Raw genomic sequence first — 14,125 nt, 5'->3', positions numbered from 1 at the left:
GTTGTTCTTCTAGTTTTGTAATCACGATGTTACTTCACAACACTTCAATTCACGATATAAACATTTGGAATGTATAGCCGCAAATGTAAACACTATAGCATAAAGTACAAGTATAGAAATAATTTAGAAGCTACAAAATTATTTTTAATCAAACAGAATTTTTTTTTTTACTTCAAGGCGTTTATTTTATTTTTTTAATTTTACTTTTCAATGGATTAAATTTAAAACTACAAAGTAATGCGTAGAGCCTAAAGGTGAAGTCAAGTATTGTTAGAGCACAATGAAGCCTTTATACAACATGTCCGTGCATTTCTAATGTTGCTATTTGTTTGAGACATAGTCACAGTAAATATTCAGATGAAACACAAACAATGAGATCAACATTCAGTTCTAAACTATTTCTAGTGTATCTATAGAAACTGGCGTTTTGCGTACTGACTTCCCTCATAGCCTCTAGATTAAAGAGAAACTTAATACAGATTAATGTGGTGATAGAGTTTTTTTTATATGAATCCATTTATTATTTAACTGTAAGGTTACTGATGAATGTATCAGGCTTGAAGGCGCTTTGACGGGCTCTTGGCTACTTGCGGTGGACGCTTCGTTATTAATTCCAAAGCATCTTACAAAGAATAAGCAATGCAGTACATAACTGGAGAGAGAATTGTTTCAAGTACTAGTGTGTGTGATTGAAAGAGATCAATGTAATAAATAAATCTAATCGCAATCAATAATTTAATACTTTTATTTATGATATATTCAGCGCTTCTAAAACGAAGGAATTGAAATAATCCAGTACAAAAAGAAGCTATCCAGAATGACCAGGGGGTAATTTAACTGAATGTGTAGAAAATAAATGTATATTCTTGTCTTTGAAAACAATGTTGTGATCTCTATTGGTCCTTTCATGGTCACTGCTACAAAAGCAATGAAGTTCTCATGGTCACTGCTGCATGTAGGTTTTATGGTCACTGCTGTATGTTGGTTTCTTGGTCACAGCTGAATGTAGGTTTTTTGGTCACTGTTGCATGTAGGTTTCTTGGTCACTGTTGCATGTAGGTTTCATGGTCACTGCTGCATGTAGGTTTTATGGTCACTGCTGCATGTAGGTTTTATGGTCACTGCTGCATGTAGGTTTTATGGTCACTGCTGTATGTTGGTTTCTTGGTCACAGCTGAATGTAGGTTTTTTGGTCACTGTTGCATGTAGGTTTCTTAATCATTGTTGCATGTAGGTTTCATGGTCACTGCTGCATGTAGGTTTTATGGTCACTGTTGCATGTAGGTTTCTTGGTCACAGCTGAATGTGGGTTTTTTGGTCACTGTTGCATGTAGGTTTCTTGGTCACTGTTGCATGTAGGTTTCATGGTCACTGCTGCATGTAGGTTTTATGGTCACTGCTGCATGTAGGTTTTATGGTCACTGCTGCATGTAGGTTTCATGGTCACTGCTGCATGTAGGTTTTATGGTCACTGCTGAATGTAGGTTTCATGGTCACTGCTGCATGTAGGTTTTATGGTCACTGCTGCATGTAGGTTTTATGGTCACTGCTGCATGTAGGTTTCTTGGTCACAGCTGAATGTAGGTTTCATGGTCACTGCTGCATGTAGGTTTCATGGTCACTGCTGCATGTAGGTTTTATGGTCACTGCTGCATGTAGGTTTCTTGGTCACTGTTGCATGTAGGTTTTATGGTCACTGCTGCATGTAAGTTTTATGGTCACTGTTGCATGTAGGTTTTATGGTCACTGTTGCATGTAGGTTTCATGGTCACTGCTGCATGTAGGTTTTATGGTCACTGCTGCATGTTGGTTTTATGGTCACTGCTGCATGTAGGTTTTATGGTCACTGCTGCATGTTGGTTTTATGGTCACTGCTGCATGTAGGTTTTATGGTCACTGCTGCATGTAGGTTTCTTGGTCACAGCTGAATGTAGGTTTTATGGTCACTGCTGCATGTAGGTTTTATGGTCACTGCTGAATGTAGGTTTCTTGGTCACTGTTGCATGTAAGTTTCATGGTCACTGCTGCATGTAGGTTTTATGGTCACTGCTGAATGTAGGTTTTATGGTCACTGCTGAATGTAGGTTTCTTGGTCACTGTTGCATGTAAGTTTCATGGTCACTGCTGCATGTAGGTTTTATGGTCACTGCTGCATGTAGGTTTTATGGTCACTGCTGCATGTAGGTTTCTTGGTCACTGTTGCATGTAAGTTTCATGGTCACTGCTGCATGTAGGTTTCATGGTCACTGCTGCATGTAGGTTTTATGGTCACTGCTGCATGTAGGTTTCTTGGTCACTGTTGCATGTAGGTTTCTTTGTCACTGCTGCATGTAGGTTTCTTTGCCACTGCTGCATGTAGGTTTCTTTGCCACTGCTGCATGTAGGTTTGATGGTCACTGCTGCATGTAGGTTTTATGGTCACTGCTGCATGTAGGTTTTATGGTCACTGCTGCATGTAGGTTTTATGGTCACTGCTGCATGTAGGTTTTATGGTCACTGCTACATGTAGGTTTCTTGGTCACTGCTGCATGTAGGTTTCAGATAATTAAAAATGAGGAAGACAAATGTCACATTTCAGTTTTTTTAGATTTTAATGACAATGTAGAAATATAAAGTGGTGAAAAAAATATCAATTATATAAGTTTTTGAAAAATATAAAAATAAGAGAAAATGACATTATGGACATGTTCAATTTCACATTACAGTAATAAGTTTACTGTATTGGTAAGTGCAATTCATCTAAACTTGTGCATAACTGAACTCATTAAAACAGTAAACTAAAAGACTTTGTTTTTAAACATAAATAAAAGAAAAAAAAATGAACCCATCCAAATGTCTCAATCACAACAATCTATTGTACAAGAATATGAACATATTTCTATTTGGCTTTGATTGAGTAAGATTGTGTCACCTTGATATCTAGTGGTGGGCGATTCACATGGTTCAAGTAGTAGTTTACTCAAGTCCACTTGAAGCAAACTTGTCAAAAGTTACCAGTAACAATCTTGTCATTAGTTACTCAGTAACATTCTTGTCATTAGTTACTCAGTAACATTCTTGAATGGTCGATGTTCACATAAATAGGCTACTGTGTCGTTACATCGCATTTCTTTTAATTTGAGGTTGAGAGACACACAGTCATAAGTTGGGGGATATGGCTGACCTTAAAACATAAACACAGTCATAAGTTGGGGGATATGGCTGACCTTAAAAATAAACACAGTCATAAGTTGGGGGATATAGCTGACCTTAAAACATAAACACAGTCATAAGTTGGGGGATATGGCTGACCTTAAAAGTCATAAGTTGGGGGATATGGCTGACCTTAAAAATAAACACAGTCATAAGTTGGGGGATATAGCTGACCTTAAAACATAAACACAGTCATAAGTTGGGGGATATGACTGACCTTAAAAGTCATAAGTTGGGGGATATGGCTGACCTTAAAAATAAACACAGTCATAAGTTGGGGGATATAGCTGACCTTAAAACATAAACACAGTCATAAGTTGGGGGATATAGCTGACCTTAAAACATAAACACAGTCATAAGTTGGGGGATATAGCTGACCTTAAAACATAAACACAGTCATAAGTTGGGGGATATAGCTGACCTTAAAACATAAACACAGTCATAAGTTGGGGGATATGGCTGACCTTAAAACATAAACACAGTCATATGTTGGAGGATATGGCTGACCTTAAAAATAAACACAGTCATAAGTTGGGGGATATAGCTGACCTTAAAACATAAACACAGTCATAAGTTGGGGGATATAGCTGACCTTAAAACATAAACACAGTCATAAGTTGGGGGATATAGCTGACCTTAAAACATAAACACAGTCATAAGTTGGGGGATATAGCTGACCTTAAAACATAAACACAGTCATAAGTTGGGGGATATAGCTGACCTTAAAACATAAACACAGTCATAAGTTGGGGGATATGGCTGACCTTAAAACATAAACACAGTCATATGTTGGAGGATATGGCTGACCTTAAAAATAAACACAGTCATAAGTTGGGGGATATAGCTGACCTTAAAACATAAACACAGTCATAATTTGGGGGATATAGCTGACCTTAAAACATAAACACAGTCATAAGTTGGGGGATATAGCTGACCTTAAAACATAAACACAGTCATAAGTTGGGGGATATAGCTGACCTTAAAACATAAACACAGTCATAAGTTGGGGGATATGGCTGACCTTAAAAGTCATAAGTTGGGGGATATGGCTGACCTTAAAAATAAACACAGTCATAAGTTGGGGGATATAGCTGACCTTAAAACATAAACACAGTCATAAGTTGGGGGATATGACTGACCTTAAAACATAAACACAGTTATAAGTTGGAGGATATGGCTGACCTTAAAAATAAACACAGTCATAAGTTGGGGGATATAGCTGACCTTAAAACATAAACACAGTCATAAGTTGGGGGATATAGCTGACCTTAAAACATAAACACAGTCATAAGTTGGGGGATATAGCTGACCTTAAAACATAAACACAGTCATAAGTTGGGGGATATAGCTGACCTTAAAACATAAACACAGTCATAAGTTGGGGGATATGGCTGACCTTAAAACATAAACACAGTCATATGTTGGAGGATATGGCTGACCTTAAAAATAAACACAGTCATAAGTTGGGGGATATAGCTGACCTTAAAACATAAACACAGTCATAAGTTGGGGGATATGGCTGACCTTAAAAGTCATAAGTTGGGGGATATAGCTGACCTTAAAACATTAACACAGTCATAAGTTGGGGGATATAGCTGACCTTAAAACATAAACACAGTCATAAGTTGGGGGATATAGCTGACCTTAAAACATAAACACAGTCATAAGTTGGGGGATATAGCTGACTTTAAAACATAAACACAGTCATAAGTTGGGGGATATAGCTGACCTTAAAACATAAACACAGTCATAAGTTGGGGGATATGGCTGACCTTAAAACATAAACACAGTCATATGTTGGAGGATATGGCTGACCTTAAAAATAAACACAGTCATAAGTTGGGGGATATAGCTGACCTTAAAACATAAACACAGTCATAAGTTGGGGGATATGGCTGACCTTAAAAGTCATAAGTTGGGGGATATAGCTGACCTTAAAACATAAACACAGTCATAAGTTGGGGGATATAGCTGACCTTAAAACATAAACACAGTCATAAGTTGGGGGATATAGCTGACTTTAAAACATAAACACAGTCATAAGTTGGGGGATATAGCTGACCTTAAAACATAAACACAGTCATAAGTTGGGGGATATGGCTGACCTTAAAACATAAACACAGTCATATGTTGGAGGATATGGCTGACCTTAAAAATAAACACAGTCATAAGTTGGGGGATATAGCTGACCTTAAAACATAAACACAGTCATAAGTTGGGGGATATGGCTGACCTTAAAAGTCATAAGTTGGGGGATATAGCTGACCTTAAAACATAAACACAGTCATAAGTTGGGGGATATAGCTGACCTTAAAACATAAACACAGTCATAAGTTGGGGGATATAGCTGACCTTAAAACATAAACACAGTCATAAGTTGGGGGATATGGCTGACCTTAAAACATAAACACAGTCATAAGTCTGGGGATATGGCTGACCTTGAAAAACAAACAGTCATAAGTTGGGGGATATAGCTGACCTTAAAACATAAACACAGTCATAAGTTGGGGGATATGGCTGACCTTAAAAGTCATAAGTTGGGGGATATGGCTGACCTTAAAACATAAACACAGTCATAAGTTGGGGGACATGGCTGACCTTACAAAATAAACAAAGTTATAAGTAAAGGAATAAGATTGACTTAAAGAAGAAATAATTATAAATGAAATATATATATGGCTTTTGAGAATATTGACCTCGTGAAGGTAGTCCATACATTAGTAAGTGATTATTTTTAAAGCAATCTTTTTTATTTAAAAAAGAAAAGGGTAGGCCTACCTGAAACAAACAAGTTACGGTATGTTGCATTGGACAGTTCACTGCCATCTTCATCCCAGACATACATGTTCATTGTTGAATTAAAACTTAGACCAACCCACATCGAGGGGCTGTAGGTTACATTGACATACTGTAACTTAGACAGGCTGGTAATGCTAACCAGATAAGCTCCCTTAGCTGTGGAGAAAATACATCTGACCTGTAAATAATACCTTTTAATAATTGTAAACTGACAAGTTAACAAGGTAATGATGGAGAAAGAGCATTAATTTGTTTACCTTAAACGTCTTTAAGCGCGATAATTATAAATTGGGCTTAATGTAATTAAAGATAAGACAAGTAGGTAAAGAAGTTATTAACATATATTTATATATATATTCCGTCGAGTTAAAGTTTACAAAATTACTATTTGTTTAGTACATATGCTACTTTAAAAAAAAAAGCTGGGGCTGAGAAGTGTAATACTTCTTTACTTAAAAAAGTCAACAATAATATTTTATATTCTTGACAGAAAGAAGAACATTTCAAATGATCTGGAAAATGTTAACATTGGATAAATAATTTTGACTGTAATTCTGAGTTTTGCAGAGTGAGTGTTGAAAAGTATGCATCTGATTTGTTGAAGTAAACAGAACTGATTAATATTGAAACAAGTTTTATATTCAACTTTAAAGAGTTCAGGAATAATTGAGCTAAAAATACAAAATCTTTATTAACGTCAGAAATCTAAAAAAGTTTTTGTTTCTCTACTTCCTCAATAAACTTACCACGACACTCCAGGGCTGCTATCACTTACCACGACACTCCAGGGCTGCTATCACTTACCACGACACTCCAGGGCTGCTATCACTTACCACGACACTCCAGGGCTGCAATAGTTCTATCACTTACCACGACACTCCAGGGCTGCAATAGTTCTATCAGTACGATTAAATGTACCGGAGAACCAGAGACATGTAGAAGTGTTGGCAGAGAGTGTGAAGTTTGTGGAACAAGAGTTGACTGTCTGTCCTGATTGATTTCTTGCACTGCTCATTTGATTTGTCGTTGTTTCTAGTAATGAGGTTAGAATCGGCGATGTTGTCTTTGTTGTTGTCTGGGATGTTGATGCCGTCTGGGTTGTTGGTGCAAAAGTTTTGTTCTCCGCAAACATCTTGAAAACTCTATCATTGATTCTTCTTGTTGGCACCAAAGTGATTGTGGAGCCTAAGTTTTTTTTTGTTTGAGAAAATGAGTTGGGAGAGACAAAACAAATATGACATCTAATAATCTCCCATAGTCTACATACAAAGAGATTTTAATGAGTTCGAAGAGACAAAACAAATATGACATTTAATAATCTCTCATAGTCTACATACAAAGAGATTTTAATGAGTTCGAAGAGACAAAACAAATATGACATTTAATAATCTCTCATAGTCTACATACAAAGAGATTTTAATGAGTTCGAAGAGACAAAACAAATATGACATTTAATAATCTCCCATAGTCTACATACACAGAGATTTTAATGAGTTCGAAGAGACAAAACAAATATGACATTTAATAATCTCCCATAGTCTACATACACAGAGATTTTAATGAGTTCGAAGAGACAACAAATATAACATCTAATAATCTCCCATAGTCTACATACACAGAGATTTTAATGAGTTCGAAGAGACAAAACAAATATGAAATTTAATAATCTCTCGTAGTCTACATACAAAGAGATTTTACTAGCAGAATATCTACGAATTCCACTGCTTTCATGTGTGCACGATTTGTTTTTGACTTTATATACAGTTAGTAGCTTCGAGCAACACCATTGGTATCGAACTCCCGAAACTCTTCATTGTATATTTAATCATTTGTAAACAACTACATTCACTAATTACAGACCAACTTGTTCACTTACCTAAGACACAGTTAGTTGTAACATTGTTGTAGGTGAAACCTTGACAGGTGTCTCTCTGTGACAAACATTTCATTGCACATCTCATGACAGTCACTGCCGATGTGTTGGTCACTGCTTGGATGTCCACTGAAGAGTCCAGAATCGGCTTGACTAGAATAGCAGCACTACAGCTACAGAGAACTGTTTACGTAGATTAAATAACATGAGAACTGTTTGATATTGTAGACCAGAGAGTACAATAACAAAATACATCATTAGAAGTTTTGTTTCCATTGCTAATTGAAAATATTAGTAAGTCATACTTTTTAAAATTAATTATTATGTTTATCATAAGTTTCTGAAACGAAGTGAATTTTTAGAACTGTTTATCATTCGCACAAAATAAAACAAAAAGTTTGCCATGTCCGACATTTTCTTCTAATACTATTTAGTGGTAAAAAAGCTCTTTGTTTGGCTAATCTCTAATGTTACGTTACTTTAATTTGAATCAGAATGGGACTTAAAGTCAATCAATGAGATCAAACTGATAGCAAGAACTTAAATGAGAAAAGAATTTATTAGACTTATTGTTGAGTGAACTATAAAATTTAATTTCAAGACCGCTCTATTATATATAGAGAGAGACTAAATCAATTTAATTAATTAATTTTTTTTTTAATTCCTGTATTTCAAACGTAATGCAGCTGCTTAATAACTCTTCACATCTAGAGTCATATAAATGTTCAAATCTATTCATATCTTTTCCTATATTTAGATGCGTAGAATTTCCTTGCATCTGTCAAGTATGTAATAACTATTTGCATCTATCATATGTGTAAGAACTATTTGCATCTATCATATGTGTAAGAACTATTTGCATCTATCATATGTGTAAGAACTATTTGCATCTATCATATGTGTAAGAACTATTTGCATCTATCATATGTGTAAGAACTATTTGCATCTATCATATGTGTAAGAACTATTTGCATCTATCATATGTGTAAGAACTATTTGCATCTATCATATGTGTAAGAACTATTTGCATCTATCAATATGTGTAAGAACTATTTATTGAGTAAGAACTATTTACATCTATTTACATATGTGAAAGAATTATTCCATGTAGTTTTCAGTATTTTTTTTCTTAAAGATCGAAATATTCAAAACTAAAGTGGGAAAACATCAATAAATCAAAGCTACTATAAAATAAAAAAAATAAATGAAATAAATAAAGATAAAAGAATATATAACTATATAACAACAAATCTTAAGTACTGAATTAACGACTGTATCATATAAGATAAGATAAGAATGTGGAGTTTTCAAAAATGTATTATACAAATATATGCATATTAGCATCGATTTTCAAAAAGAGTATCCAAATTTTTAAAAAAGTATTTATTTATGTTTCATTGTTTTCTTCACAAAAAAATAAATACAAAAATATTAACAGAAAATGTTCATTTCAAAATGTAAAAAAAGAAAAGAAAACAAACTTGTGTAAGAAACAATTAAAGTCCGTGGTAATTTCATCTTAATTGTTTCGATCTTGCTTTTAGATCTAGTTCTCTGGAATGTCAGTCAGTGGAAGATCGTTGAAAACTTTCAAATGTTCTCTGAAATACGTTTCAATACAAACTAGGTACAAATCTGTCGTGATCAATACTTAGGACAAATGCTCTGTAGTTTACACATTCAATGCTCAGTTTTCTTTTGTTTCTAGCTCAGAACAGGCAGTGACGTAATGTTTCATTGTGCTGGACACAAAGAAAAAAGAACAATTCACTTTGTTTGTCAATCTCAACACAAGCGTGATTTAGAACCTGTGCTTTGAAAGGTTTTCAATGATATATAATCACTGGTTAGGTTTAATTGATCGACTTCATGCAGTAAACAATACACTTCTCCGGTAGTGTTCGTTTTAACAAAGCGTTTATTAATAGCAGACATTCAATCAATAATGTGAGTACATGTTTCCGTCCTCAACCAACGTACACACTTGCCATTTGAAATCATCAAGTTCAGATCAAGTAATAAATATCTTATTTTAAAAGCTTTAAGGAAATAAGAACTATTTCCAATTGTACAATTAAATGCAATGAAATATATATATATGTATATATATATATATATATTGCTTATATGTGTGCCTTTGTGTAACATTTCATAGTTTGATTGAACAAATTGAAGTTCTTATAGGAGATATAAGTCATCTAGTTCATGTCCTGAACTGAAGTTACAACTGAAACAAAATACTTCTTTCAAACATTTCTGATCACGTTGACAAGGTCAAGAACAAAACAATCATTACATCACGTCATCACTTTGTCATAGTGTTACAATACCTCTATTCAAGTCAGAACTTCATTGAGGGCGGAAACTTGGCGTTGATCTCATAAACATCCCAAATATTGAACATTTAACAGTTGATGTATATCACTTGGAAAACAAACAGAATAGCTAGCTCTTCGCCCACTTGGGGAAATTCTAGTTTGATAGTTTTAATTTTACAAAACAAGTAATAAAATAAATGTAAATTTGGCTTGAGAACTAGTCTTAGATCTTAACCCTCTTTCATTTGATATTTACTAATGATTTCATTTCAGATTAGAGTGTGGTGTGACATAACATACAAATGGGTTCACATATCAATAAGTATCTTATAGTATAAAGATATTCAACTCATTTTGTTCATACACTATGATTTCTGCTTAAATATTGGACCGCCCCCCCCCCTTAATCAAAGGGCTTTTATCATATATAAATATTTAAATAATTATGTTAACAAACTGTGATTTGTATTAAAAAAAAATGGACCGCCCCCCACTCTAAAGTTTAGGGTGGCACCAAATCGGCCATCATTCTAGAGGTAGGTGTGTGAGAATAGGATACAATAGAAATAATTAATATAAATTATTAACATGAGTAAAGAATTTGTAAACAAATTGTGTGATTTCTTGACTAAAATTAGCCCGTGCCACCTCTCCCCTGGATCCGCCAGTGTATATATGTATATATATATATATATGTGTGTGTAAAAGACCTTAAGACTGTCTGATGGGAGAATTTGAATTCATCAAGGAAATACAGTTTTAACCCTACAGTGTCGGAATTTTGTCCCAATATTAGATTTCATTTTCAGCGACATTTTTAACTTAAGACTTTACATGATACTATTAGTAACTCTTGACAACGAGTGCATTCTTTGCTTTGTTGATTTGATAGACTTGACCGACCACAACAAAACATCTTGTTACAAAGTGTTCCTATCCTGTGACTTAGTGAGATTCAACAGCCTAACAACCAACTAAAGTTGGCCCCTACCGGGAGCCATCATTTTACTACAAAATGGTTCTAATTGACTTACATTTTTTTTAAATTCTAGTTTAACCAAAACATTTAGAATTAGAATAAAGTATTACTAACGCCACAATTAGAGTTATGTAAATTAATTTTATTGACAATAAAAAACAAATATAAGAACGGATAATAATATTGTGCTAATATGTTTATATTGCGTCATTGTTTGTTGTGGATGTTTTTTGTGAGAAAGTACTTCAAAGGATGTCAAATGATGGTCTTCAAAATCTACTTCTATTAACGCGAGGTCTCTGTTCATTAATTGTTATGTTTAATTGTCTACAGTAATTTATTTATTTATCTGTGAAAACACAACAAATATGACGTATTGAAGGTAAACACACATACACACAAACAAGACATGAATGTAATAAGTAGATTATGGGAGAAATTGGTTTATTTATATCCCAGACAACAGCATGGGACAGGTGTAGTGTTACAAAAGTCAAATGTTACAACAGCATGGGACAGGTGTAGTGTTACAAGTCAATGGTTACAACAGCATGGGACAGGTGTAGTGTTACAAGTCAATGGTTACAACAGCACGGGACAGGTGTAGTGTTACAAGTCAAATGTTACAACAGCATGGGACAGGTGTAGTGTTACAAGTCAATGGTTACAACAGCATGGGACAGGTGTATTGTTACAAGTCAATGGTTACAACAGCATGGGACAGGTGTAGTGTTACAAGTCAATGGTTACAACAGCATGGGACAGGTGTATTGTTACAAGTCAATGGTTACAACAGCATGGGACAGGTGTAGTGTTACAAGTCAATGGTTACAACAGCATGGGACAGGTGTAGTGTTACAAGTCAATGGTTACAACAGCATGGGACAGGTGTAGTGTTACAAGTCAATGGTTACAACAGCATGGGACAGGTGTAGTGTTACAAGTCAATGGTTACAACAGCACGGGACAGGTGTAGTGTTACAAGTCAAATGTTACAACAGCATGGGACAGGTGTAGTGTTACAAGTCAAATGTTACAACAGCACGGGACAGGTGTATTGTTACAAGTCAAATGTTACAACAGCACGGGACAGGTGTATTGTTACAAGTCAATGGTTACAACAGCATGGGACAGGTGTATTGTTACAAGTCAAATGTTACAACAGCACGGGACAGGTGTATTGTTACAAGTCAATGGTTACAACAGCATGGGACAGGTGTAGTGTTACAAGTCAATGGTTACAACAGCACGGGACAGGTGTAGTGTTACAAGTCAAATGTTACAACAGCATGGGACAGGTGTAGTGTTACAAGTCAATGGTTACAACAGCATGGGACAGGTGTATTGTTACAAGTCAATGGTTACAACAGCATGGGACAGGTGTAGTGTTACAAGTCAATGGTTACAACAGCATGGGACAGGTGTAGTGTTGCAAGTCAATGGTTACAACAGCACGGGACAGGTGTAGTGTTACAAGTCAATGGTTACAACAGCACGGGACAGGTGTAGTGTTACAAGTCAAATGTTACAACAGCACGGGACAGGTGTAGTGTTACAAGTCAATGGTTACAACAGCATGGGACAGGTGTAGTGTTGCAAGTCAATGGTTACAACAGCATGGGACAGGTGTAGTGTTACAAGTCAATGGTTACAACAGCATGGGACAGGTGTAGTGTTACAAGTCAAATGTTACAACAGCATGGGACAGGTGTAGTGTTACAAGTCAATGGTTACAACAGCATGGGACAGGTGTAGTGTTACAAGTCAATGGTTACAACAGCACGGGACAGGTGTAGTGTTACAAGTCAAATGTTACAACAGCATGGGACAGGTGTAGTGTTACAAGTCAATGGTTACAACAGCATGGGACAGGTGTAGTGTTACAAAACTCAAATGTTACATTTTGAAAAGTCTTTCTCTCTTGAAATACTCTACATTTATAAAGTTCTAGATTCTGTATGACTTCATATCTATTTGCCTAAATTTTGTTCAAGAAATTATAAAAATTAAGTACGTTGTTAGCCTACTTACTGTGTGGCTAGATCAACAATAAATCCGACATTGTAATAAGGGGCGTGTTTTCGAATCCGAAGGTTAATGAATAATGCAGTATTTCCCATGGCTACGCAGCCCCAGGTGTGACTCTTGCAACACACAGCGCGTGCATAACTATTGTCCACTGGTGGTCGAAGTGTAATAAACCCAATGTGTACTTTTTTAAGCTCTTTATTCACAGCCGTCTGACTAAGGGTAACACACAGAACTTGTGGACGTGTCCAAGGGTATAGCAGAATAGGTAGTGTAGTACATCTATGGCAAACATTTAAAAAATGAAGATAAATAGTTACCTTGATTGAATAATTAATAAACTAAATCAAGTAATCGAGACTCACAAACCAACAGAACACTAAAATCTCTAAGTTCTTTACAACTTAGCGGGAATCTACCATCAGTGGCGTAGTTAGGATGGGGGGAGGAGGGGGAGAATTTGAAGATCCCCCCGGGCCCCCACTTGAAGGACCCCCAAATGAGCGTCCGTTATTTGTTGACTGGTCTTCTGTCTGGCTTGCTGATACGTCTCTTAGACATAAATCCAAAGGCAACATTTCTGAACTGTGATAATAACTCTCCCAACCTTCATTCTGCTGAGATGGATCTAGCAAAAGTCACCTTTTTTGGAACTGTACATGAATTGTTCAACTTTTTTCCAATTCACTCGAGAGATGGGCCAAACTGAAAGAAGCTGGAGCCTGGTTTTTTAAAAAAGAGAGTAATACAAGGTGGTCCGCAAGAGAAGAAGCTACGTCAGCAGTTTCCTTGCATCTGTCATCAAGCTGTTGGAGAAACTTTCTGAATCAACAACTGAAAGAATTGACACTAGAAGCAGTGCACAGAATCTTCTTCATGCAGTGGAAAATTATGAATTTTTTGCTTATCTGGAATTTTGATCACATCTCCTGAACC

The 14,125-nt window shown here is 35.6% G+C and overlaps 1 protein-coding gene across 2 annotated transcripts; it reads right to left on the bottom strand.

Moving 5' to 3' along the window:
- Positions 1 to 2,429: 2,429 nt before the first annotated feature.
- LOC129922001 (uncharacterized) lies at positions 2,430 to 13,631 on the bottom strand. 2 transcript variants are annotated; one of them, XM_056005739.1, is made up of 6 exons: positions 13,193 to 13,631; positions 9,346 to 9,465; positions 7,868 to 8,047; positions 6,862 to 7,176; positions 5,971 to 6,147; positions 2,430 to 3,163 (listed from the first exon to the last, which is right to left on the bottom strand). In XM_056005739.1, the coding sequence occupies exons 2-6, from the start codon at positions 9,380 to 9,382 to the stop codon at positions 3,042 to 3,044; spliced, it is 831 nt and encodes a 276-aa protein (XP_055861714.1). In that variant the 5' UTR covers positions 9,383 to 9,465; positions 13,193 to 13,631; the 3' UTR covers positions 2,430 to 3,041. The 2 variants fall into 2 exon arrangements, with proteins under 2 accessions (XP_055861714.1, XP_055861715.1); XM_056005740.1 differs by lacking the exon at positions 13,193 to 13,631 and having other exon boundaries at positions 9,346 to 9,609.
- Positions 13,632 to 14,125: the final 494 nt, after the last annotated feature.

This window comes from Biomphalaria glabrata, chromosome 12 (assembly GCF_947242115.1).
Source record: "Biomphalaria glabrata chromosome 12, xgBioGlab47.1, whole genome shotgun sequence".
NCBI lineage: Eukaryota > Metazoa > Mollusca > Gastropoda > Planorbidae > Biomphalaria > Biomphalaria glabrata.
Note: the sequence above shows the minus strand (reverse complement) of the source record. Positions and strands in the feature narration are given on the sequence as shown.